The 22926-nt window shown below is 38.4% G+C and overlaps 1 protein-coding gene across 1 annotated transcript in view; it reads right to left on the bottom strand.

Annotated features, from left to right (window-relative positions):
- The window catches only part of RNF175 (ring finger protein 175), a 76865-nt gene that overhangs the window by 18874 nt on the left and 35065 nt on the right, over positions 1-22926 (bottom strand). Inside the window, 3 exon segments of the mRNA XM_060298707.1 lie at positions 476-599; positions 4935-5042; positions 17573-17680. Coding sequence (XP_060154690.1) covers positions 476-599; positions 4935-5042; positions 17573-17680 — 340 coding nt within the window.

Below are 22926 nucleotides of genomic sequence, written 5' to 3'. Positions count from 1 at the left end.
TATGTCCATTCTGAGTTTTAATTTTAAGAGAGTTAAAAAAAAAAACTACTAGGGATTTTTTTAAATTCCAGGGAAGAATATTACAGTTAGAATACATTTAGCACACTATTTTTGTCTTCTACTTCTTCAAATGCTGTATAATGATAACTGCTGTATAATGATAACATCATATCTTTATGATGAGGCATTGGTTGATTCTAAAGTGTTTTATGTGCATAAAATATGACTTTTATTTGCATTAGCAGAGATCAAGTGTTTTTGTTATTGCTGATTTTTTACTAATCCTTTATATGTTGGCAATTGGAGTATGCTAGACATGGTTACTTTCAGATAATCTGACGCCAGGAGAATCCAGGGAGCAGTTGGGCTGACAGAACCAAAAAAGACTTATCTATTTTTGAAAATGGATGCAAATGTGTAAGATGAGACCATTTTTCCATGTACCATAAATGATTTCAAAGAATGAAAGCAACGCTTCCCCTATAGTAGAAGCCATGTAAACTGAGCAGATCTCTGCAAAGTCTATCCTCATTACTCCATAGTAGAGGCCATAGAACGAGGGCATGATGCCAAAATCCATGGAATCTCTAGCCTTGATTCTATTGAGAACAACAGTGAAGGGATGTAAGGATGTGGCATTTGTGGGGATGGGTGAGGGCTGCAGCTTGGAAAGTATTGGGTTGGCCAAAAAGTTCATTTGGATTGGTCAAAAACCCCAAACGAACTTTTTGGCCAACCCAGTATTTCCTGCCATGGTATCTAACAGAGCCTTGGTGGTATTTCCCCCCACTTATTTGTTTAATTTTTTTTTAATGAAAGAATTTAAAATTCTCTCAATTCCATTCAAATTTTACTACTCAGGGCTAAGTGGACAAAGTCATTATTGAGAATGTTTAAAGGCTTCTTAGGACTGCAGTGCTGAGACAAGCCAACTCTAACCAGCAGTTCTCAAGCTTGGCTGCGTGTAGAAAAACCTGGGCAGCTTGTAAAAACCTCCATCCCCAGGCTGCACCCTGGGCCAATTACATCAGGCTTTCTGGGGGTGGGGCCTGTGCAGCAATATTTTTGGAGGCTCTCCAGACACCAGGTGATTGCAGTGGTCCACTAACATTAGGAACCTCTTTAATAGTCCAATGATTCTCAGCCCTAATTGTAGATTGGAATCACCTGGGGGAGATTTAAACATATAGTGATACACGAGTCCACTTTCAGGGGCTCTAATTTAAGTGGCCTGGGGTGAGGTCGGGGCAGCAGCTAGGGTTGAGAATCCCTGCTATCAAACTTAGATTTTACAGAATGCTTTCAAATACTTTATCTTTCCTAAAAATATTTGAGATAGATATTATTATCCCCAATTTACCTTTGAAAAAACGGAGACTTAGAAAAAGTGATTTGCTTAACATGACAATTGGTACAAAATGAAACCAGGAATCAAGCGCAAATTTTCATGACCTTTGCTGCTATGCCGTGGTTGCCGTGTGTTAATAAAAAAAAATCTTTTTGCAAGTTGGATCGTATTTCAAATGCACTAGGATTCTCTATGACAACCCCTATTTCTTTTTTAAAGGTAAATGTTTCTTTAAAAAGTAAATGATTATATCACCTCACACCAGTTAGAACGGGCATCATCAGAAAATCTACAAACAACAAATGCTGGAGAGGGTGTGGAGAAAAGGGAACCCTCACGCACTGTTGGTGGGAATGTAAATTGATACAGGCACTATGGAGAACAGTATGGAGGTTCCTTAAAAAACTGAAAATAGGACTACCATATGACCCAGCAATTCCACTACTGGGCATATACCCAGAGAAAACCATAATTTAAAAAGACACATGCACCCCAGTGTTCATTGCAACACTCTTTACAATAGCCAGGTCATGGAAGCAACCTAAATGGCCATTGACAGAAGAATGGATAAAGAAGATATGTTACATATATACAATGGAATATTACTCAGCCATAAGTAATATTCCATTGGGTCATTTGTAGAGACGTGGATGGACCTAGAGACTGTCATACAGAGTGAAGTAAGTCAGAAAGAGAAAAACAAATATTGTACATTAATGCATATATGTGGAATCTAGAAAAATGGTTCAGATGAACAGTTTTGCAAGGCAGAAATAGAGACACAGATGTAGAGAACAAACGTATGGACACCAAGGGGGGAAAGCGGGGGCAGGGGGGGGTTGGTGGTGGTGGGATGAATTGGGAGATTGGGATTGACCTATATATACTAATACATATAAAATAGATAACTAATAAGAACCTGCTGTATTAAAAAAAATTCAAAAAGAAAGTAAATGATTAGCTTCTAATGTAATGTCTGGATCTTAATCTTTGCACTTTTGATGTGCTATCTCTGTAAACAGTCTCAAATACTAGCAATGGATGTAGGTGGGTCTGACTGAGTTGGGAAGGAAGTGGAGAGAGGAGAGGCGTTGGGAAATCTGTCTCTGGAACCTTCTTCTGGCAGTTTTTGTACTCTTAATTTGAGGAGGAAATGGTGAAGGCAGAGAGCTGTGTAGACCTAGAGGGCAGCCATCTTTTGGTAATGCGAACCAGGAATTCCAACACAGCAGGTGGTTTCATCCTTTCAATATTTGAGAATTGGGGCAGTGAGAAAGAATGAAGATGACTTTCCCTCCATACCCAGGGGAGCACGTATTTATAATCTAATTGATAAAAAGTGTAGCAATGAACTCGTGGTTCCACAGAAAAGAATCTTAATACCATAATGCTCAACAAAAATTAGTAGTGAAAAAAATCGTTCCTTCCCATCTGAAGGGTTAGATTCTTTGAATGCCTCACTATAGGAGAATTCCTGGTTAAGGATCTTAAAATTATATGGATAATAATCTTGGGGCAACTCTATTCCCAAGTAACTTCATAAAAGTCCTTATGAATACTTTTACATTCATTAAAGTAATACAGACAGTATGCTGAAAAAATAAATCCGTGTCTTTCTATAGCTTAAACTAATAATAATAGATCTGTACAGTTATTTTCTATCCCTTTCCTGCTAGAGAATGGTAGGAGTTCCCGCTCTGAAAGTTTCATGAAATACTTATAAAATCAGATTGCTATGTTGCCATAGAAAGAGCCCTTCCTCCCAGGGCTGGCTCTCCATCTGATTGTCTTCCTTATTTTATTTATTTATTATTATTTTTTTTAAAGTAGTTTTTAAAATTTATTTTATTTTTGGCTGTGTTGGGTCTTCATTGCTGCACGCGGGCTTTTTCTAGTTGCAGCGAGCTGGGGCTACTCTTCGTTGCGGTGCACGGGCTTCTCATTGCGGTGGCTTCTCTTGTTGCAGAACATAGGCTTTAGGTGTGCAGGCTTCAGTAGTTGTGGCATGTGGGCTCAGTAGTTGTGGCTCGCGGGCTCTAGAGCACAGGCTCAGTAGTTGTGGTGCACGGGCTTAGTTGCTCCACGGCATGTGGGATCTTCCTGGACCAGGGCTCGAACCCATGTCACCTACGTTGGCAGGTGGATTCTTAACCACTGCGCCACCAGGGAAGCCCTGTCTTCTTTATTTTATGAGTTAAGAGTTGCTGGCCTCTGCCTCTGAATTTCTGTTAAGGTCCTAGAGATTTACAGTAACCTTGATGTGACAGATCTTCCAGGAAATTTTTCATTTGACATGTTTTCCATGGCTGTGCAGTATGTCTTACATTCCCTTTCTAGGAAATAGGTTGATTACACAGCCTCAGCTCTGCCTGTGAGACCCTCACCCGTAGCACATCTCAGCAACCATCTTCGCAATGGGAGCACGGTTCTGAGTCATAGATATTATTATCCCAATTTCCCTTATTTCTCCTTAGACTTTCTTTTTTTTATCTCTTCACCTCTCTTTCAGTGAAAGTTTCAGTACTCAGTTTCCTCTTTTCCTAACTGCTCCCAGCAAAAGGAATTTCATGGATACCAGCAACAAAATTCTAGAGCAGTGCTGTCCAGTGGAAATATAGATTGGACAAAATTAAAACTTTTCTTGTAGTCACACTAAAAAGGTAAAAAGAAACACATGAAATAATTTCACCAATACATCCAGAGTACTATCATCTCAGCATATAATCGATAGAAGAATTATTTTCTTATGCTGTCTTTGAAATCCAATGTGTATTTTAGACTTACAGCACCTCTTATGTCATAATTTAAGTGCTCCGTAGCTACATAGGCTAGTGGCTACTGTATTGGATAGCATACTTCTAGAGGTTTTAAGGAAGAAGATCTATAGAAGGAAATGACACTTCAGGATTTTGTGGAAGGGAAATTTGTAGTTCAGTAAGAACTACTTTACCATAAATGTCAGCCTACTTTTTTGTTTGTTTGTTTGTTTAAATTTATTTATTTATTTGGCTGCATTGGGTCTTTGTTGCTGCGCGCGGGCTTTTCTCTAGTTGCGGTGATCAGGGGCTACTCTTCATTGCAGTGCGTGGGCTTCTCATTGGGTGGCTTCTCTTGCTGCAGAGCAGGGGCTCTAGGCGTGCAGGCTTCAGTAGTTGTGGCTCACGGTCTCTAGAGTGGAGGCTCTGTAGTTGTGGTGCACAGGCTTAGTTGCTCCACGGCATGTGGGATCTTCCCGGACCAGGGCTCGAACCCATGGCCCCTGCATTGGCAGGTGGGTTCTTAACCACTGCGCCACCAGGGAAGCCCTGTCAGCCTGCTTTTAATGGTGATCTTTTAAACTTATAGACCACGTTTAGATTCTCTTTAAAGCTTATAATTTTTGCAAAACTTTTAAATCTGTGGGTTTTCTCTTCCTTTTCTCCTGGTTTTCCCCAGTGATATCTACGATACCAATGATAGGCCTATAAACAACGTGTGCATGGAAAAGTGTAGGGCCAAACGTGGCTTCCAGAGACAGAGAACTCGACCAGGTGAATGTTATAAGCAAGTGCTTGGAGATACGAATGTCTTAACTGGAGATACTTACTTGAAAAATAAATTGAATCCACACATTGTAAACATGGTAGCCAAATAACCCACAGCACCAAATGCACAGCTGACTTTTTGGATGAGAAGAAACCATTTGTAGACCAATCTGTGGAGTAAAAAATGGGGAGAAGCACAAAACACGATGTACTATAAAATATTTTACCTTTTTAGAACATTGTTATAAGTCAATTTTTAGTTTCTAAAATACTATTCATTATGCAATATACAGAACATGAGTATATTATATCAGCTAAACCCCATAATTATCTCGAGTTTTAATACACTATCAACAAGCAGTATATAAACAGTACTATCATGCACATGTGTTTCTGTGTATATGCATATGTAAATTCATTGTGACTTATTTATGTTCCTCATGTAAAAATGGCCTTCAGGACTGGTTATTCTATATGGGACCCTGCCTACCTTCCTCTCCTCCTTTTCTCATTTGGCCCTAGGTTAGCTTAGAGTGGTTTTGGCGGGAGTACTTCGGAGGCAAGCAAAAGATGGGAAGAGAAGTCTAGAGGGGAGACCCCCAGGAGTTTCTCTTCCCTCCTGCTGCCCCAGCCCCAGGGCAGGCATCACCAGCCCTCACCCTATCGCCTCTCCACTCAAACAGCACCCCACCCCCCAGTCCTGGAGCAAGAGTGCTTCAGACTTGTTTTTTCTTCTATGTGGATGGGTTCTTTGTGTGTCCCACACTCACCATGATGACTTCTAAGGCCTTTCCCTCTTCCCACAGGGTCCAAGTGGAGAAGGAAGAGTATAGAGAATGAGGGCAAGAGTGGAGATGATCTAGAAGGAGCCGTGTACCCTGTTCATTTCCCTCGTTCCAGGCAGTAAAAGCCCTTAGAAAAACTACAGAAAGGCCACACGGCTGCTTTGTGCCTGAGAGAATGTGGAAAGAGGATGGAGGCACAGCTCCATTCCTGGGACACCGTGGTACAAGGACTCTTCCCACTGGAACAAGAAGAGAGGGTGGAAGGAGGAGGGCTGGGGGCCCCAGGCTTGGTGCCCAGAGAAGATAGGGGGTGCTGGCACATTGCACACAAGGGTGAACAATGGCAGGGGGCCCTGTTCGCCCTCAGCCCTTTCCCTCCTCATCCTCTTGAAGCCCCTCTCCTGCATTTCACCCCAAACTTCATTCAGAGTCTCCCTCAAAAGACCTGGCCCCCCCTTTTACCTCTGACCCCTGGAGCCCTGTCCCCAACTCTCACCTTCCCCAACTTCCTCCCTGTTGGAGACATTGCACCAAATGCTTATGTTCTATGGTATTACTGATGCAATGTTTCAGCGTTATTTTTAAAATTTTTATTGAAGTATAGTTGACTTATGATATTTTATTAGTTTCAGGTGTACAACATAGTGAGTTGACATTTTTATGCATTACGAAATGATCACCACCATGAGTCTGGTTACCATCTATCACAATACAAAGTTATTACTATATTATCAACTATACAGGCAGACCTCGCTTTATTGCACTTTGCAGATACTGCGGGTTTTTTTTTGTTTGTTTGTTTTTACAAATTGAAGGCTTGTGTCAACCCTTTGTCGAGCAAGTCTATATGTGCCATTTTTTTCCAACAGCATTTGCTCACTTTTTGTCTCTGTGTCCCATTTTGGTAGTTCTTGCAAGATTTCAAACTTTATTATTATTATATTTGTTATGATGACCTGTGATCAGTGATCTTTGATGTTACTATTGTCATTGTTTTGGGGCACCACAAACCACACCCATGTAAGATAGCAAACTTAATTGATAAACACAGTGTGTTCTGACTGTTCCATCAACTGGTCATTCCCCCATCTCTCTCCCTCTTCTCAGGCCTCCCTGTTCCCTGGGACACAACAATATTGAAATCAGGCCAATTAATAACCCTACAATGGCCCCAGTGCTGAAGTGAAAGGAAGAGTTGCGTGTCTCTCACTTTAAATCAGAAGCTAGAAATGATTAAGCATAGTGAGGCAGGCATGTCAAAGCAGAAGCAGGCTGAGAGCTAGGCCTCTTGCACCAAACAGCGAGCCAAATTGTGGATGCAAAGGAAAAGTACTTGAAGGAATTTAAAAGTGCTCCTCCAGTGAACACAGAAATGAAAGTGAAACAGCCTTATTGCTGATGTAGAGAAAGTTTTATTGGTCTGGATAGAGGATCAAACCAGCCACTACATTCTCTTAAGCCAAAGCCTAATCCAGAGCAAGGCCCTAACTCCCTTCAATTCCCTGAAGCCTGAGAGACGTGAAGAAGCTGCAGAAGAAAAGTTTGAAGCTAGCAGAGGTTGGTTCATAAGATTTAAAGAAAGACGCTAGCTCTGTAACACAAAAGTGCAAGGTGAAGCAGCAAGTGCTGTTGCACCAGGAAGCTGCAGCAAGTTATCCAGAAGATCTAGCTAAGGTAATTAATGACGGTGGCTGCACTAAACAACGGATTTTCAATGTGGACAAAACAGCTTTCTATTGGAAGATGCCTTCTAGGACTTTCACAGCTAGAGAAGAGAAGTCAATGCCTGGCTTCAAAGCTTCAAAGGACAGGCTGACACTCTTGTTAGGGTTTAATGTAGCTGGTGACTTTAAGTCGAAGACAATGCTCATCTACCATTCTGAAAAATCCTAGGGCCCTGAAGAGTTATGCTCAGTCTATTCTGCCTCTGCTCTATAAATGGAACAACAAAGCCTACATGGCAGCACATCTGATTGCAACAAGGTTTACTGAATACTTAGTACTCCTCAGAAAAAAAGATTCAAAATATTACTGCTCATTGACAACACACCTGGTCACTCAAGAGTTCTGATAGAGATGGACAATGAAATTAATGCTTTTATGCCTACTAATAAAATATCCATTCTGCAGCCCATGAATCAAGGACCAATTTCAATTTTCAATTCTTATTTTTTAAGAAGTACATTTCATAAGGCTATAGCTGTCATAAATAGTGATTCCTCTGATGGATCTGGGCAAAGTAAATAAAAAACTTTCTGGAAAGGATTCACCATTCTAAATGCCGTTAAGAATACTTGTGATTCATGGGAACAGGTAAAAATATCAGCATTGACAGGAGTTTGGAAGAAGCTGATTCCAACCCTCATGGATGACTTTGAGGAGTTCAAGACTTCAGTGGAAGAAGGAACTGCAGAGGTGGTGGAGATAGCAAGAGAACTAGAATTCGATGTGGAACTTGAAGATGCGACCAAATTGCTGCAATCTCCTGATAAAATTTGAATAAACGAGGAATTGCTTCATGTGGATGAGCAAAGAAAGTGGTTTCTTTAGATGGAATCTTCTCCTGGTGAAGATGCTGTGAAGACTGTTCAAATGACAGCAAAGGATTTGGAATATTACATAAACTCAAGTTGATGAAGCAGCAGCAGGGTGTGAGAGGACTGACTCCAATTTTGAGAGAAGTTCTATGTGGGTAAAATGCTATCAAACAGCACCACATGCTGCAGAGAAATCGTCCATGAAAGAGTCAGTTGATGAGGCAGACTTCACTGTCTTATTTTAAGAAATAGCCACAGCAGCCTCAGCCTTCAGTGGCCACCACCCTGATCAGTCAGCAGCTACCAACATGGAGGCAAGACCCTCCGCCAGCAACAAGAGTACAACTTGCTGAGGGCTCAGATGATGGTTAGCACATTTTAGCAATACATATTTAAAAATTAAGGTATGTACATCGTTTTTTTGAATATATTTCTATCGCACACTTAATAGGCTACAGTATAGTGTAAGCATATATAGTGTAAACTTTTATGTGCACTGGGGAACCAGAAAACTTGTGTGACTCACTCTATTATGAAATTCACTTTATTGCAGTGGTCTGGAACCCGACGCAAAAGGTATGCCTGTACATTGCATTCCTGTAACTTACTTACTTTATAACGTGAAATTTGTACCTCTTTTTAAAAAATTATTTAATTTATTTTTAATTTTGGCTGCCTTGGGACATAGCTGTGGCACATGGAATCTTCATTGAGGCATGCAGGATCTTTTGTTGAAGTGCGAGGCCTCTTCATTGTGGTACGTGGGCTTCTCTCTAGTGGCGAGCAGGTTTTCCTCTTCTCTAGTTGTGGTGCGCAGGCTCCAAGGTGTGTGGGATCTGTAGTTGTGGCATGCAGGCTTAGTTGCCTCGAGGTATGTGGAATCTTAGTTCCCCAACCAGGGATCAAACCTGCGTCCCCTGCATTGTAAGATGGATTCTTTACCACTGGACCACCAGGGAAGTCCCAAAGTTTGTACTTCTTAATTCCTTTCACCTATTTCACCCATTCCTCCACTCCCTTCCCCTGTGGCAACCACTAGTTTGTCCTCTGTATCTATGACTCTGTTTGGTTATGTTTTTTCATTTGTTTGTTTGTTTTTACATTCCACATACAAGTAATATATGGTATTTGTCTTTGTCTGACTTTTAAACTTAGTATAACACCCTGTAGGTCCATCCATGTTGTCCAATCAAAATGCAAACTTCGATAATTTCAATGGCTGAGTAATATTCCATTGTGGGTATATACCCTATCTTCTTTATCCATTCAGCTATTGATGGACACCTAGGCTGCTTCCATATATTGGCTATTGTAAATGCTGCCATGAACATGGGGGAGCACACATGTTTTTAGATTAGTGTTTTTGTTTTCTTTGGTTAAATACCCAAAAGAGGAATTGCTGGGTGGTAAGGCAATTGTATTTAAACATTTTTTTAAAGAACCTCCATACTGTTTTCCATAGTGGCTCCACTAGTTTACAGTCCCACCCACAGTGCACAAGGGTTCCCTTTTCTTCACATTCTTGCCAACACTTATTACTTCTTGTCTTTTTGATAATAGCCATTTGATATGTGTGAGATAATATCTCATTATGGTTTTGATTTGCATTTCCCTGATGATTGATGTTGAGCATCTTTTCACGTGCCTGTTGGCCATCTGTATGTCTTCTTTGGAAAAATGTCTATTCATGTCCTTAGCCCACTTTTGAAATGGATTGTTGGTTTTTGATAGAGTTGTATGAGTTCTTTATATATTTGGAGATTAACCCCTTATTGAACATATCATTTGCAAATATCTTCTCCCATGCAGTAGGTTACCTTTTCATTTTTAATAGTTTCCATTGCTGTGCAAAAGCTTTTTAGTTTGATGTGGTCCCGTTTGTTTATTTTTGCTTTTGTTGTCCTTGCGTGAGGAGACAGATCAAAAAAATATTGCAAAAACTGATGTCAAAGAGCATACTGCCTATGTTTTCTTCTAGGATTTTTATGGTTTCAGGTCTTACATTTAAACCTTCAATCCATTTTGAGTTTATTTTTGTATATAGTGTAAGAAAATGGTCTAGTTTCATTCTTTTACATGTAGCTGTTCAGTTTTCCCAGTGCCATTTACTGAAGAGACTGTCTTTTTGCCATTGTATATTCTTGCCTCCTTTATTGTAGACTAATTGACCATATTAGCATGGGTTTATTTCTGGACTCTCTATTCTGTTCCACTGATCTAAGTGTCTGTTTCTGTGCCAGTACCATACTGTTTTGATTGCTATAGCTTTGTAGTATGGTTTGAAATCAGGGAGTGTGATACCTCCAGCTCAGTTCTTCTTTCTCAAGATTGTTTTGGCCATTTGGGGTCTTTTGTGATTCCATACAAATTCTAGGACTGTTTGTGAAAAATGCCATTGGTATTTTAATAGGAATTGCATTGAATCTGTAGATTGCCTTGGGTAGTATGGATATTTAAACAATATTAATTCTTCCAATCCATAAGCCCAGTATATCTCTCTATTTGTGTCATCTTCAATTTCTCTTATCAGTGTCTTACAATTTTCTGACTACAGGTCTTTTACCTCCTTAGGTAGGTTATTCCTAGGTATTTTATTCTTTTTGATGCTATGATAAGTGGGATTGTTTCCTTAATTTCTATATCTGATAGTTCATTGTTAGTGTATAGAAATGCAACAGATTTCTTTGTATTAATTTTATATCCTGCAACTTTACCAAATTCATTAATGAGCTCTAGTATTTTTCTGGTGACATCTTTAGGATTTTCTATGTATAGTATCATGTCATCTGCAAACAGTGACAGTTTTACCTCTTCCTTTCAAATTTAGATTCCTTTTATTTCTTTTACTCCTCTGATTGCTGTGGCTAGGACTTCCAAAACTATCAATATGTTGAATAAAAGTGATGAGAGTGGACATCCTTGTCTTGTTCCTGATCTTAGAGGAGAAGTGTCCAGATTATCACTGTTGAGTATGATGTTAGCTGTGGGTTTGTCATAAATGGAATTTAGTATGTTGATGTATGTTCCCTCTATACCCACTTTGTTGAGAGTTTTTTTTATCATAAATCAATGTTGAATTTTGTCAAATGCCTTTTCTGAACCCATTGAGATGATCATGTGATTTTTATCCTTTGTTTTGTTAATGTGGTCTATCATGTTGATTAATCTGTGGATGCTGAACTGTCCTTGCATCCCTGGAATAAATCCCACTTGATCATGGTGTATGATCCTTTTAATGTATTGTTGAATTTGGTTTCCTAATATTTTTTGAAGATATTTGCATCTATGATCATCAAGGATATCGGCCTGTAATTTTCTTTTTTGGTAGTGTTTTTGTCTGGTTTTGGTATCAGGGTATTACTAGCCTTGTAGATTGAGTTTGAGAGTGTTCCTTCCTCTTTAATTTTTTGGAATAGTTTGAGAAGGATTAGTATTAACTCTTCTTTAAATGTTTGGTAGAACTCCCTGTGAAGCCTCTGGTCCTGGACTTTTGTTTGTTGGAAATTTTTGATTACTGATTCAATTTCATTACTAGTAATTGGTCTTTTCAGATTTTCTATTTCATCCTGATTCAGTCTTGGAAGATTGTATTTTTCTAGCAATTTATCCATTTTTTCTAGGTTGTGTAATTTGTTGGCAGATAATTGTTCATAGTAGTCTCTTATGATTGTTTGTATGTTTGTGATATTGGTTGTAATTTCTCCTATTTCACTTCTGATTTTATTTACTTGGGCCCTCTCCTTTTTTCTCAATGAGACTGGCTAAAGGTTCATCAGTTTTGTTTATCTTTTCAAAGAAACAGCTCTTAGTTTCATTGATCTTTTTAATTTTTTTAAAGTCTCTATTTCATTTATTTCCACTTTGATCTTTATTATTTCCATTCTTCTACTAACTTTGGGCTTTGTATAGTCTTCTTTTTCTAGTTCCTTTTAGTTGTAAATTTAGGTTGTTTATTTGAGATTTTTCTTGTTTCTTGAGGTTCGCCTGTATTGCTATGAACTTCCCTCTTAAAACTGATTCGCTGCATCCCATAGATTTTGGATCTTTGTGTTTCCATTTTCATTTGTCTTGAGGTGTTTTTTGATTTCCTTTTTATTTCTTTGTTCACCCATTGGTCGTTTAGTAGCAAGTTGTTTAGTATCCATGTGTTTATATTTTTTCCAGTTTTTTTCTTGTAATTGATTTCTACTTTTATACTGTTGTGATCAGGAAAAACACTTGATATGATTTTGATCTTCTTAAATTTATTGACACTTGTTTGACACATGGCCTAGCATGTTATCTACCCTGGAGAATGTTCCATGTGCACTTGAAAAGAATGTGTATTCTGCAGTTTCTGGATGCAGTGTTCTATATATATCTATTAAGTTCATCTGATCTAATCATTTAAGGCCAGTGTTTCCTTACTGATTTTCTATCTGGCTGATCTATCCATTGATATAAGTGAAACAGTAAAATCCCTTGCTCTTACTGTACTGCTGTCGATTTCTCCCTTTATGTCTGTTAATATTTGTTATATTGTATTTAGGTCCTCCTAATGTTGGGTGCATAAATATTCACAGATATTATATCCTTTTCTTGGACTGACCCCTTTATAATTTTGTAATGCCTTTCTTTGTCTTTTGTTTTAGTCTTTGTTTTAAAGTCTATTTTGTCTGATATGAGTATTGCTACCCTAGCTTTCTTTTAGTTTCCATTTGCATGGAATATCTTTTCCCATCCTTTCACTTTAAGTCAGTGTGTGTTTTTAGGTCTGATGTGAAGCCAACATATAAATGGGTTTGGGTTTTTTTTTTTTTTTATCCATTCACCCACCCTATGTCCTTTGATTGGAGCATTTAGTCCATTTACATTTAAAGTTCTTATGATAAGTATGTACTTATTGCCATTTTGTTAATTGTTTTTTGGTCATTTTTGTAGTTCTCTGTTCCTTTCTCCTTCTTTTAGTCTCTTCCCCTGTGGTTTGATGATTTTCTTTAGTGTTAGGTTAGAGTTCTTTTCACTTTATTTTTTGGTATTTCTATTGTGGGTTTTTGGTTTGTGGTTCATGAGTTTCATATACATGTAACTATATATATGTGTGTGTGTGTGTGTGTGTGTGTGTGTGTGTGTGTGTGTGTTTTGAGCTGATGGTCACTTATTTGAATACATTCTAGAAGTACTACATTTTTACTCCCCTCCAGCCCATGTTTTATGGGTTTGGCATCAAATTTTATATCTTTTCACTTTGTGTCTCCCTTAACTACTTATTGTAGCTATAGTTTATTTTACAAATTTTGTCCTTTAACCTTCATACTACTGGTGGTTGATCCACTGCCTTCACTATCTATTTGCCTTTACCAGTGAATTTCTTTTCTTTCACCTATTTTCTTATGTCTAGTTATGGCTGTTTGTTTTCCACTTAAAGGAAACCCATCAACATTTCTTGTAAGGCTGGTTTAGTGGTGATGAACTCTTAGTTTTTGCTTACCTGGTAACCTCTTTATTTCTCCTTCAATTCTGAATGATAACCTTTCTGGGAAGAGTATTCTTGGTTGTAATTTTTTTTTTCCTTTTAGCACTTTAAATATATCCTGCCCTCTCTTTTGGCTTGTAAAGTTTCTGCTGAAAAATTGGGGGTTTCCTTGTATGTCACTTATTTTTTCTTGCTGCCTTTAAAATATTCTCTTTATCTTTAACTTTTGCCATTTCAATTATGACATGTGTTGATGTGGATCATTTTGGGTTCATTATGTTTAGAATTCTCTGTGCTTCCTGGATCTGCATATCTGTTTCGTTTTCCAGATTAGGGAATTTTTCAGTCATTATTTCTTCAAACAAATTTTCTGTCCCTTTCTCCCTCTCTTCTCCGTCTCGGACCCCTGTAATGTGAATGTTAGTATACTTGATGCTGTCCCAGAGGTCCCTTAATATATCCTCATTTTTTAAAATTCTTTTTTCTTTTTGTTGTTCTGATTGGGTGATTTCCACTATTCTGTCTTCCAGGTCACCGATCCATTCTTCTGTATCATCTAATCTGCTGTTGATTCCCTCTAGTGTATTTTTCATTTCAGTTTTTGTATTCTTCAGCTCTGATTGGTTCTCTTCCTAACTATATGTTGAAGTTCTCACTGTGTTCCTCCATTCTTTTCCCAAGATCTGTGAGTATCTTTATGACCATTAACTGAACTCTTTATCGGGTAAATTACTTATCTCTGTTTCATTAGTTTTTTTTTTTTCTGGAATTTTATCTTGTTCTGTTCTTTCAAATTCCTTTGTCTCATCATTTGTTTGGCCTTTTGTATTTGTTTCTAAGAATTAGGTGTAATAGTTACCTCCCAGTCTTGAAGGAGGTGGCCTTGTGCAGCAGCACCCCTGTGTGGACTGTGTGTGCTGGAAAGCTTTGGCAGGCTGGCTAGGGCTGGAGTGGACATGGGCTGTGGATTTCCTAGGGCATGCTGGGGCTGGGCTGCCTAGGCAGGATGGCTGGAGTGGGTGTGGTCTAGGGCCATTGCTATTTTAAAAGATACTGTGCTTCACTGAGTTCTGGTTAGAAGGGACCTTATGAAATATGATTTAAATGGGGGTTTGTGGGCTTGCCTGATAAATGATTTGTCATTTAAATTATTTCTATGATGAAATGCTTTCTCCACTTCAAGCAAGGGACATACAAGAGTTATCTAGACAGCACCTTCTCCTATAGGTGTAATCCTGCCTCATCAGAGGGGTCAACAATGGAGAGTTACTTGGAGCAGGAAACTCACATGGGCTGCACAAGGTGTCTTAAATCATTATGAGGCTGTCATCTCCAAAGGGAGCCAGAAAGGGCTTTTGTGGTCTTTTTGCAACAGTGACTCCTTGGGCCATCAGTCCTTATGACTTGCCAGTGTTGAGCACTGTGGAGCATTGTTCAGTGCATCGAGATAAAGGCAGAAGTTAATGTTGCCAAAAAGGGTGATGATGGGAAAAGTGGGAAAAGTGGCAGCTCTGAGAGGATATCCCCTCCAACCCTCACAACATTGGCAGCACCAGAGTAGGCTTCCCTGAACTCCACATGTACTTTCTGCCCATCTCAAGGTTGTACCAGCATTAGAGGTGTGTCTGATTAATAACTGTTTAAACTGCAGGCTTTCTCTGTGCAAAGCAGCTGGTTGATATAATTAAGCCACAGCATGTTCTTGGGGCAGAGGCTTTGCATTCCAGTAGTCCGTGGCTTGATTCTGGGCTCCCTGGCTTACTACCTGTGGGACCTTGGCCACCTTATTTAGCATTTCTGAACTGTGATTGCCTCATTTATGAAGTGAGGAGGGTAGCACCAGATCCTAAAGCAGTCCCGAAGATTATGTGAGAAAATGTGGTAACTCAATATGTCATATTGTTGTTATGGTTGTGTTATGTTTTCCAAATGTACCCCTCCATCTCCCCACCCAAACCTTCCTGCTTATTGGCGGTATGAGTTTGTAAAGCCCAGAACTTCCTTGCTACTCAGATTACACTGGACACAGATATGCTAGATTAGAAATTGTGTTGGTGTCAGAGCAGCCTCCACAAAGGGAAGCTTGGCCTTAAGTTGGAGTTCATGTGATCGAGCCCAGCTCTTTGTGGCTGGCCTGTGGCCTTTTTTTGAGCCTGAATATTGCTTGACAGGAATCCCAACTATAGTAGAGAGGAAACCCACTTCCCTTTCTCTGTTCTCTTTTCCACAGAGAAGCCCTGGTATACTCTGGGAGCGGAACAGCCGGTTTTTAAATGGCGTTGGTACTGGAGACTCTTCTTGGGTTTGCCTTCTGCACCGTGCCAATTTGTTCCAACCAGCTTTCCTCGTTTGTTATGAAATCCTCCACTTCCAACTGGAACATAGCTAATATGGGACTTACCTATAATATGATGAATAAGCAATGATCCATAAAGATCCTTAGGGTGTACTACCTCTCATGAACTGGAGCTTCTTTATCCAGGAAGAAATGGGGCCTTAATGAGCCTCTCCCATTGTTGTCTTTTAAGATGTCAGTGGAGCATCTTGGCTCTCAGACTGTGTCAGGTCTCGGAGCTGAGCAGCCCGAAGAAGCTGGAGTGGGAGCACAGTGAACATGAGCAGCAGACAGCATGGGCCCTGGCCATCTGAGATATAGGAGCTGTGAATTGCCATGAGGCCGCATTTGGGTACTTTTGGTATTGGAGTTCCTCTTCATGTGCACAGAAATACAGCATTTAGCTCAGGTAATTCATTATACAGTAGAAAAGTGAACATTCTCATTGAAATAGAATATGGATTATGTTCAGGGGATGAAAACAAGTAAATTTCAATTCATCCAAAACTTAGATCCCTTTCACAAGTTTTAAACAACTTATATTTTGTAAGAAGGAGAAAGGATACCATATGTCCATTTACTGATGGATAAACCAGGCCCTACAAAGGCTGTGTAAAACTCCAAACTGGCCAATTTAGAAGGTCTCTTAATACCACCCTAAAGCTCTTCCCCAAATGGGATTAAATTAAGATACTCATAAACCAGAATTCATTTATTTGAATTTCAGTCTTTATCTTTACATTTATTTATCTGGTTTCTCTCACTGAATATATTTTCCTTCTCCAAAGTAGAAGAAAAAATTGATATTTATCTCTCCTACTTTTCTAGAGGATTAAAAAAGTATACGTGAATGGCTAAAAAATCATAAAAATATTTCATAGAAACTTATGATTTATTCTCCTACACAGATCAAAATTTGACATTGCCTTATTATCATTGAACACTACACATTTTCTCTTCATCTCATCAGTTTTATCTGGATTGGATTCAGATCTTGTTCAGAACAAGAACACAGAGAGCAAGAACAAACTTGTGGACACATTATGAGGTTATAAGCCCTTTGGAAAGTTTTGTGAATGATCTGATGGAATTATATACATTTCAAGAGGTTGGCAATGGGAATTAAAGTGAGCACTGGAATATTAAACTTCATTTGTTATGAGAGTAATAGCTTGTCCATTACTCATGATTTATCAGACATGAAATGCATACATAGTTGTTAGAAGTACAAACTTCCAACTCTTGCTTTATGATAAAATGTATGTGATGTGACTTAGCATGGGATCCAATAAAATGCTGAGGAAAAAGTCAACATGCAAATAGTGCTCTAAAAAATTTAAACAATAGTTTCACTTCTCTTTCTCCAGGCCTTCACTAGCTGATGTCTAAAATAATAAATTTCACAGACATGTTGGAATACCATTAAATATGAATGTGAATGCACAGCAGTAGAGCAAATCTCCAGTTTTGCTACAAAGGGTCAAAGAGGTGTAATACCCTCCTCCGCATCAGGAAAATGGATATTAAATATACTTTCTAATGGTTAAAATTAAGGGTGTGGTGGAGAAAGAATGAATGGAATACATACTGTGGTGTTCTCCCTGAGAAGGGTTTTCGGGTAGCGCTGCAGAGGATGTAGCTTGTAATAAATGAGAACATTCCCCACATAGACAGAAATCACCACCAGTAAAGTTTTTTTTTTTAACATGTTTATTGGAGTATAATTGCTTTACAATTGTGTGTTAGTTTCTGCTTTATAACAAAGTGAATCAGTTATACATATACATATGTTCCCATATCTCTTCCCTCTTGCATCTCCCTCCCTCCCACCTTCCCTAACCCACCCCTCTGGGTGGTCACAAACCACCTAGCTTATCTCCCTGTGCTATGCAGCTACTTCCCACTAGCTATCTATTTTAAGTTTGGTAGTGTATATATGTCCATGCCACTCTCTCACTTTGTCACAGCTTACCCTTCCCCCTCCCCGTATCCTCAAGTCCATTCTCTAGTAGGTCTGAGACTTTATTCCCACCTTACCCCTAGGTTCTTCATGACCTTTTTTTTTCTTAGATTCCATATATGTGTGTTAGCATATGGTATTTGTTTTTCACTTTCTGACTTCACTCTGTATGACAGACTCTATGTCCATCCACCTCACTACAAATAACTAAATTTCGTTTATTTTAATGGCTGAGTAATATTCCATTGTATATATGTGCCACATCTTCTTTATCCGTTCATCTGTTGATGGTAGATTGCTCCCATGTCCTGGCTATTTCAAATAGAGCTGCAATGAACATTTTGGGACATGACTCTTTTTGAATTCTGGTTTCCTCAGGGGATACGCCCAGTAGTGAGATTGCTGGGTCGTATGGTAGTTCTATTTGTAGTATTTTAAGGAACCTCCATACTGTTCTCCATAGTGGCTGTACCAATTCACATTCCCACCAACAGTGCAAGAGTGTTCCCTTTTCTCCACACTCTCTCCAGCATTTATTGTTTCTAGATTTTTTGATGATAGCCCTTCTGACTGGTGTGAGATGAGATCTCATTGTAGTTTTGATTTGCATTTCTCTCATGATTAATGATGTTGAACATTCTTTCATGTGTTTGTTGGCAATCTGTATATCTTTGGAGAAATGTCTATTTAGGTCTTCTGCCCATTTTTGGATTGGGTTGTTTGTTTTTCTGTTATTGATCTGCATGAGCTACTTATAAATTTTGGAGATTAATCCTTTGTCAGTTGCTTCATTTGCAAATATTTTCTCCCATTCTGAGGGCTGTCTTCTGGTCTTGTTTATGGTTTAATTTGCTGTGCAAAAGCTTTGAAGTTTCATTAGGTACCATTTGTTTATTTTTGTTTTTATTTCCATTTCTCTAGGAGGTGGGTCAAAAAGGATTTTGCTGTGATTTATGTCATATAGTGTTCTACCTATGTTTTCCTCTAAGAGTTTGATAGGGTCTGTCTTACACTTAGGTCTCTGATCTATTTTTTTATTTTTGTGTATGGTGTTAAGGAGTGTTCTAATTTCATAGTTTTACATGTACCTGTCCAGCTTTCCCAGCACCACTTATTGAAGGGGCTGTCTTTTCTCCACTGTATATTCTTGCCTCCTTTATCAAAGATAAGGTGACCATATGTGCATGGGTTTATCTCTGGGCTTTCTATATTGTTCAATTGATCTATATTTCTGTTTTTGTGCCAGTACCCTACTGTCTTGATTACTGTAGTTTTGTAGTATAGTCTGAAGTGCAGGAGCCTGATTCCTCCAGCTCCGTTTTTCTTTCTCAAGGTTGCTTTGGCTATTCGGGGTCTTTTGTGTTTCCATACAAATGGTAAAATTTTTTGTTCTAGTTCTGTGAAAAATGCCAGTGGGAGTTTGTTAGGGATTGCATTGAATCTGCAGATTGCTTTGGGTAGTAGAGTCATTTTCACAATGTTGATTCTTCCAATCCATGAACATGGTATATCTCTCCATCTATTTGTATCATCTATAATTTCTTTCATCAGTGTCTTATAATTTTCTGTATACAGGTCTTTGTCTCCTTAGGTAGGTTTATTCCTAGATATTTTATTCTTTTTGTTGCAATGGTAAATGGGAGTGTTTTCTTAATTTCACTTTCAGATTTTTCATCATTAGCGTATAGGAATACAAGAGATTTCTGTGCATTAATTTTGTATCCTGCTACTTTACCAAATTCATTGATTAGCTCTAGTAGTTTTCTGGTAACATCTTTAGGATTCTCTATGTATAATATCATGTTATCTGCCAACAGTGACAGCTTTACTTCTTTTCCAATTTGGATTCCTTTTATTTCTTTTTCTTCTCTGATTGCTGTGGCTAAAACTTCCAAAACTACATTGAATAAGCGTGGTGAGAGTGGGCAACCTTGTCTTGTTCCTGATCTTAGTGGGAATTGTTTCAGTTTTTCACCATTGAGAACAATGTTGGCTGTGGGTTTGTCATATATGGCCTTTATTAGGTTGAGGAAAGTTCCCTCTGTGCCTACTTTCTGCAGGGTTTTTATCATAATTGGGTGTTGAATTTTGTTGAAAGCTTTCTCTGCATCTATTGAGATGATCATATGTTTTTCCTCCTTCAATTTGTTAATATGGTGTATCACACTGATTGATTTGCATATATTGAAGAATCCTTGCATTCCTGGAATAAACCCCACTTGATCATGGTGTATGATCCTTTTAATGTGCTGTTGGATTCTGTTTGCTAGTATTTTGTTGAGGAATTTTGCATCTACGTTCATCAGTGATATTAGCCTGTAGTTTTCTTTCTTTGTGATATCTTTGTCTGGTTTTGGTATCAGAGTGATGGTGGCCTCGTAGAATGAGTTTGGGAGTGTTCCTCCCTCTGCTGTATTTTGGAAGAGTTTGAGAAGGATAGGTGTTAGCTCTTCTCTAAATGTTTGATAGAATTCGCCTGTGAAGCCATCTGGTCCTGGGCTTTTGTTTGTTGGAAGATTTTTAATCACAGTTTCAATTTCAGTGCTTGTGATATGTCTGTTCATAGTTTCTATTTCTTCCTGGTTCAGTCTTGGAAGGTTGTGCATTTCTAAGAATTTGTCCATTTCTTCCAGGTTGTCCATTTTATTGACATAGAGTTGCTTGTGGTAATCTCTCATGATCCTTTGTATTTCTGCAGTGTCAGTTGTTACTTCTCCTTTCTCATTTCTAATTCTATTGATTTGAGTCTTCTCCCTTTTTTTTCTTGATGAGTCTGGCTAATGGTTTATCAGTTTTATTTATCTTCTCAAAGAACAAGCTTTTAGTTTTATTGATCTTTGCTATCATTTCCTTCATTTCGTTTTCATTTATTTCTGATCTGATCTTTATGATTTCTTCCCTTCTGCTAACTTTGGGGTTTTTTTGTTCTTCTTTCTCTAATTACTTTAGGTGCAAGGTCAGGTTGTTTATTTGAGATGTTTCCTGTTTCTTAAGGTAGGATTGTATAGCTATACACTTCCCTCTTAGAACTGCTTTTGCTGCATCCAATAGGTTTTGGGTCGTCGTGTCTCCATTGTCATTTATTTCTAGGTATTTTTTGATTTCCTCTTTGATTTCTTCAGTGATCACTTCGTTATTAAGTAGTGTATTGTTTAGCCTCCATGTGTTTGTATTTTTTACAGATATTTTTTCCTGTAATTGATAGCATTGTGGTCAGATAAGATGCTTGATAAGATTTCAATTTTCTTAAATTTACCAAGGCTAGATTTGTGGCCCATGATATGATCTATCCTGGTGAATGTTCCATGAGCACTTGAGAAGAATGTGTATTCTGTTGTTTTTGGATGGAATGTCCTATGAATATCAATTAAGTCCATCTTGTTTAATGTGTCATTTAAAGCTTGTGTTTCTTTATTTATTTTCATTTTGGATGATCTGTCCATTGGTGAAAGTGGAGTGTTAAAGTCCCCTACTATGATTGTGTTACTGTCGCTTTCCCCTTTTATGGCTGCTTGCATTTGTCTTATGTATTGAGGTGCTCCTATGTTGGGTGCATAAATATTTACAATTGTTATATCTTTTTCTTGGATTGATCCCTTGATCATTATGTAGTGTCCTTCTTTGTCTCTTGTAATAGTCTTTGTTTTAAAGTCTATATTGTCTGCAATGAGAATTGCTACTCCAGCTTTCTTCTGATTTCCATTTGCATGGAATATCTTTTTCCATTCCCACACTTTCAGTCTGTATTTGTCCCTGGGTCTGAAGTGGGTCTCTTGTAGACAGCATATATAAGGGTCTTGTTTCTATATCCATTCAGCCAGTCTTTTGGTGAGAGCATTTAATCCATTTACATTTAAGGTAATTATTGATATGTATGTTCCTATTCCCATTTTCTTAATTGTTTTGGGTTTGTTATTGTGGGTCTTTTCCTTCTCTTGTGTTTCCTGCCTAGAGAAGTTCCTTTAGCATTTGTTGTAAAGCTGGTTTGGTGGTGCTGAACTCTCTCAGCTTTTGCTTGTCTGTAAAGGTTTTAATTTCTCCATCAAATCTGAATGAGATCCTTGCTGGTTAGAGTGATCTCTGTTGTAGGTTTTTCTCCTTCATCACTTTAAATATGTCCTGCCATTCCCTTCTGGCTTGTAGAGTTTCTGCTGAAAGATCAGCTGTTAACCTTATGGGGATTCCTTTGTGTGTTATTTGTTGTTTTTCCCTTGCTGCTTTTAATATGTTTTCTTTGTATTTAATTTTTGATCGTTTGATTAATATGTACCTTGGCATGTTTGTCCTTGGATTTATCCTGTATGGGACTTTATGTGCTTCCTGGACTTGATTAACTATTTCCTTTCCCATATTTGGGAAGTTTTCAACTATAATCTCTTCAAATATTTTCTCAGTCCCTTTCTTTTTCTCTTCTTCTTCTGAGACCCCTATAATTCGAATGTTGGTGTGTTTAATGTTGTCCCAGAGGTGTCTGAGACTGTCCTCAGTTCTTTTCACTCTTTTTTCTTTATTCTGCTCTGCAGTAGCTATTTCCACTATTTTATCTTCCAGGTGACTTATCTGTCCTTCTGCCTCAGTTATACTGCTATTGATCCCTTCTAGAGTATTTTTAATTTCATTCATTGTGTTATTCACCATTGCTTGTTTCCTCTTTAGTTCTTCTAGGTCCTTGTTAAGTGTTTCTTGAATTTTCTCTTTTCTATTTCCAAGATTTTGGATCATCTTTACTATCATTATTCTGAATTCTTTTTCAGGTAGACTGCCTATTTCCTCTTCATTTGTTAGGTCTGGTGGATTTTTATCTTGCTCCTTCATCTGCTGTGTGTTTTTCTGTCTTTTCATTTTGCTTATCTTACTGTATTGGGGGTCTCCTTTTTGCAGGCTGAAGGTTTGTAGTTCCCGTTGTTTTTGGTTTCTGTCCCCAGTGGCTAAGGTTGGTTCAGTGGGTTGTGTAGGTTTCCTGGTGGAGGGGACTAGTGCCT

Source organism: Globicephala melas, chromosome 5 (genome assembly GCF_963455315.2).
Source record: "Globicephala melas chromosome 5, mGloMel1.2, whole genome shotgun sequence".
NCBI lineage: Eukaryota > Metazoa > Chordata > Mammalia > Artiodactyla > Delphinidae > Globicephala > Globicephala melas.
The sequence above is the reverse complement of the archived record's forward strand: the minus strand, read 5'-3'. Positions and strand labels throughout refer to the sequence as shown.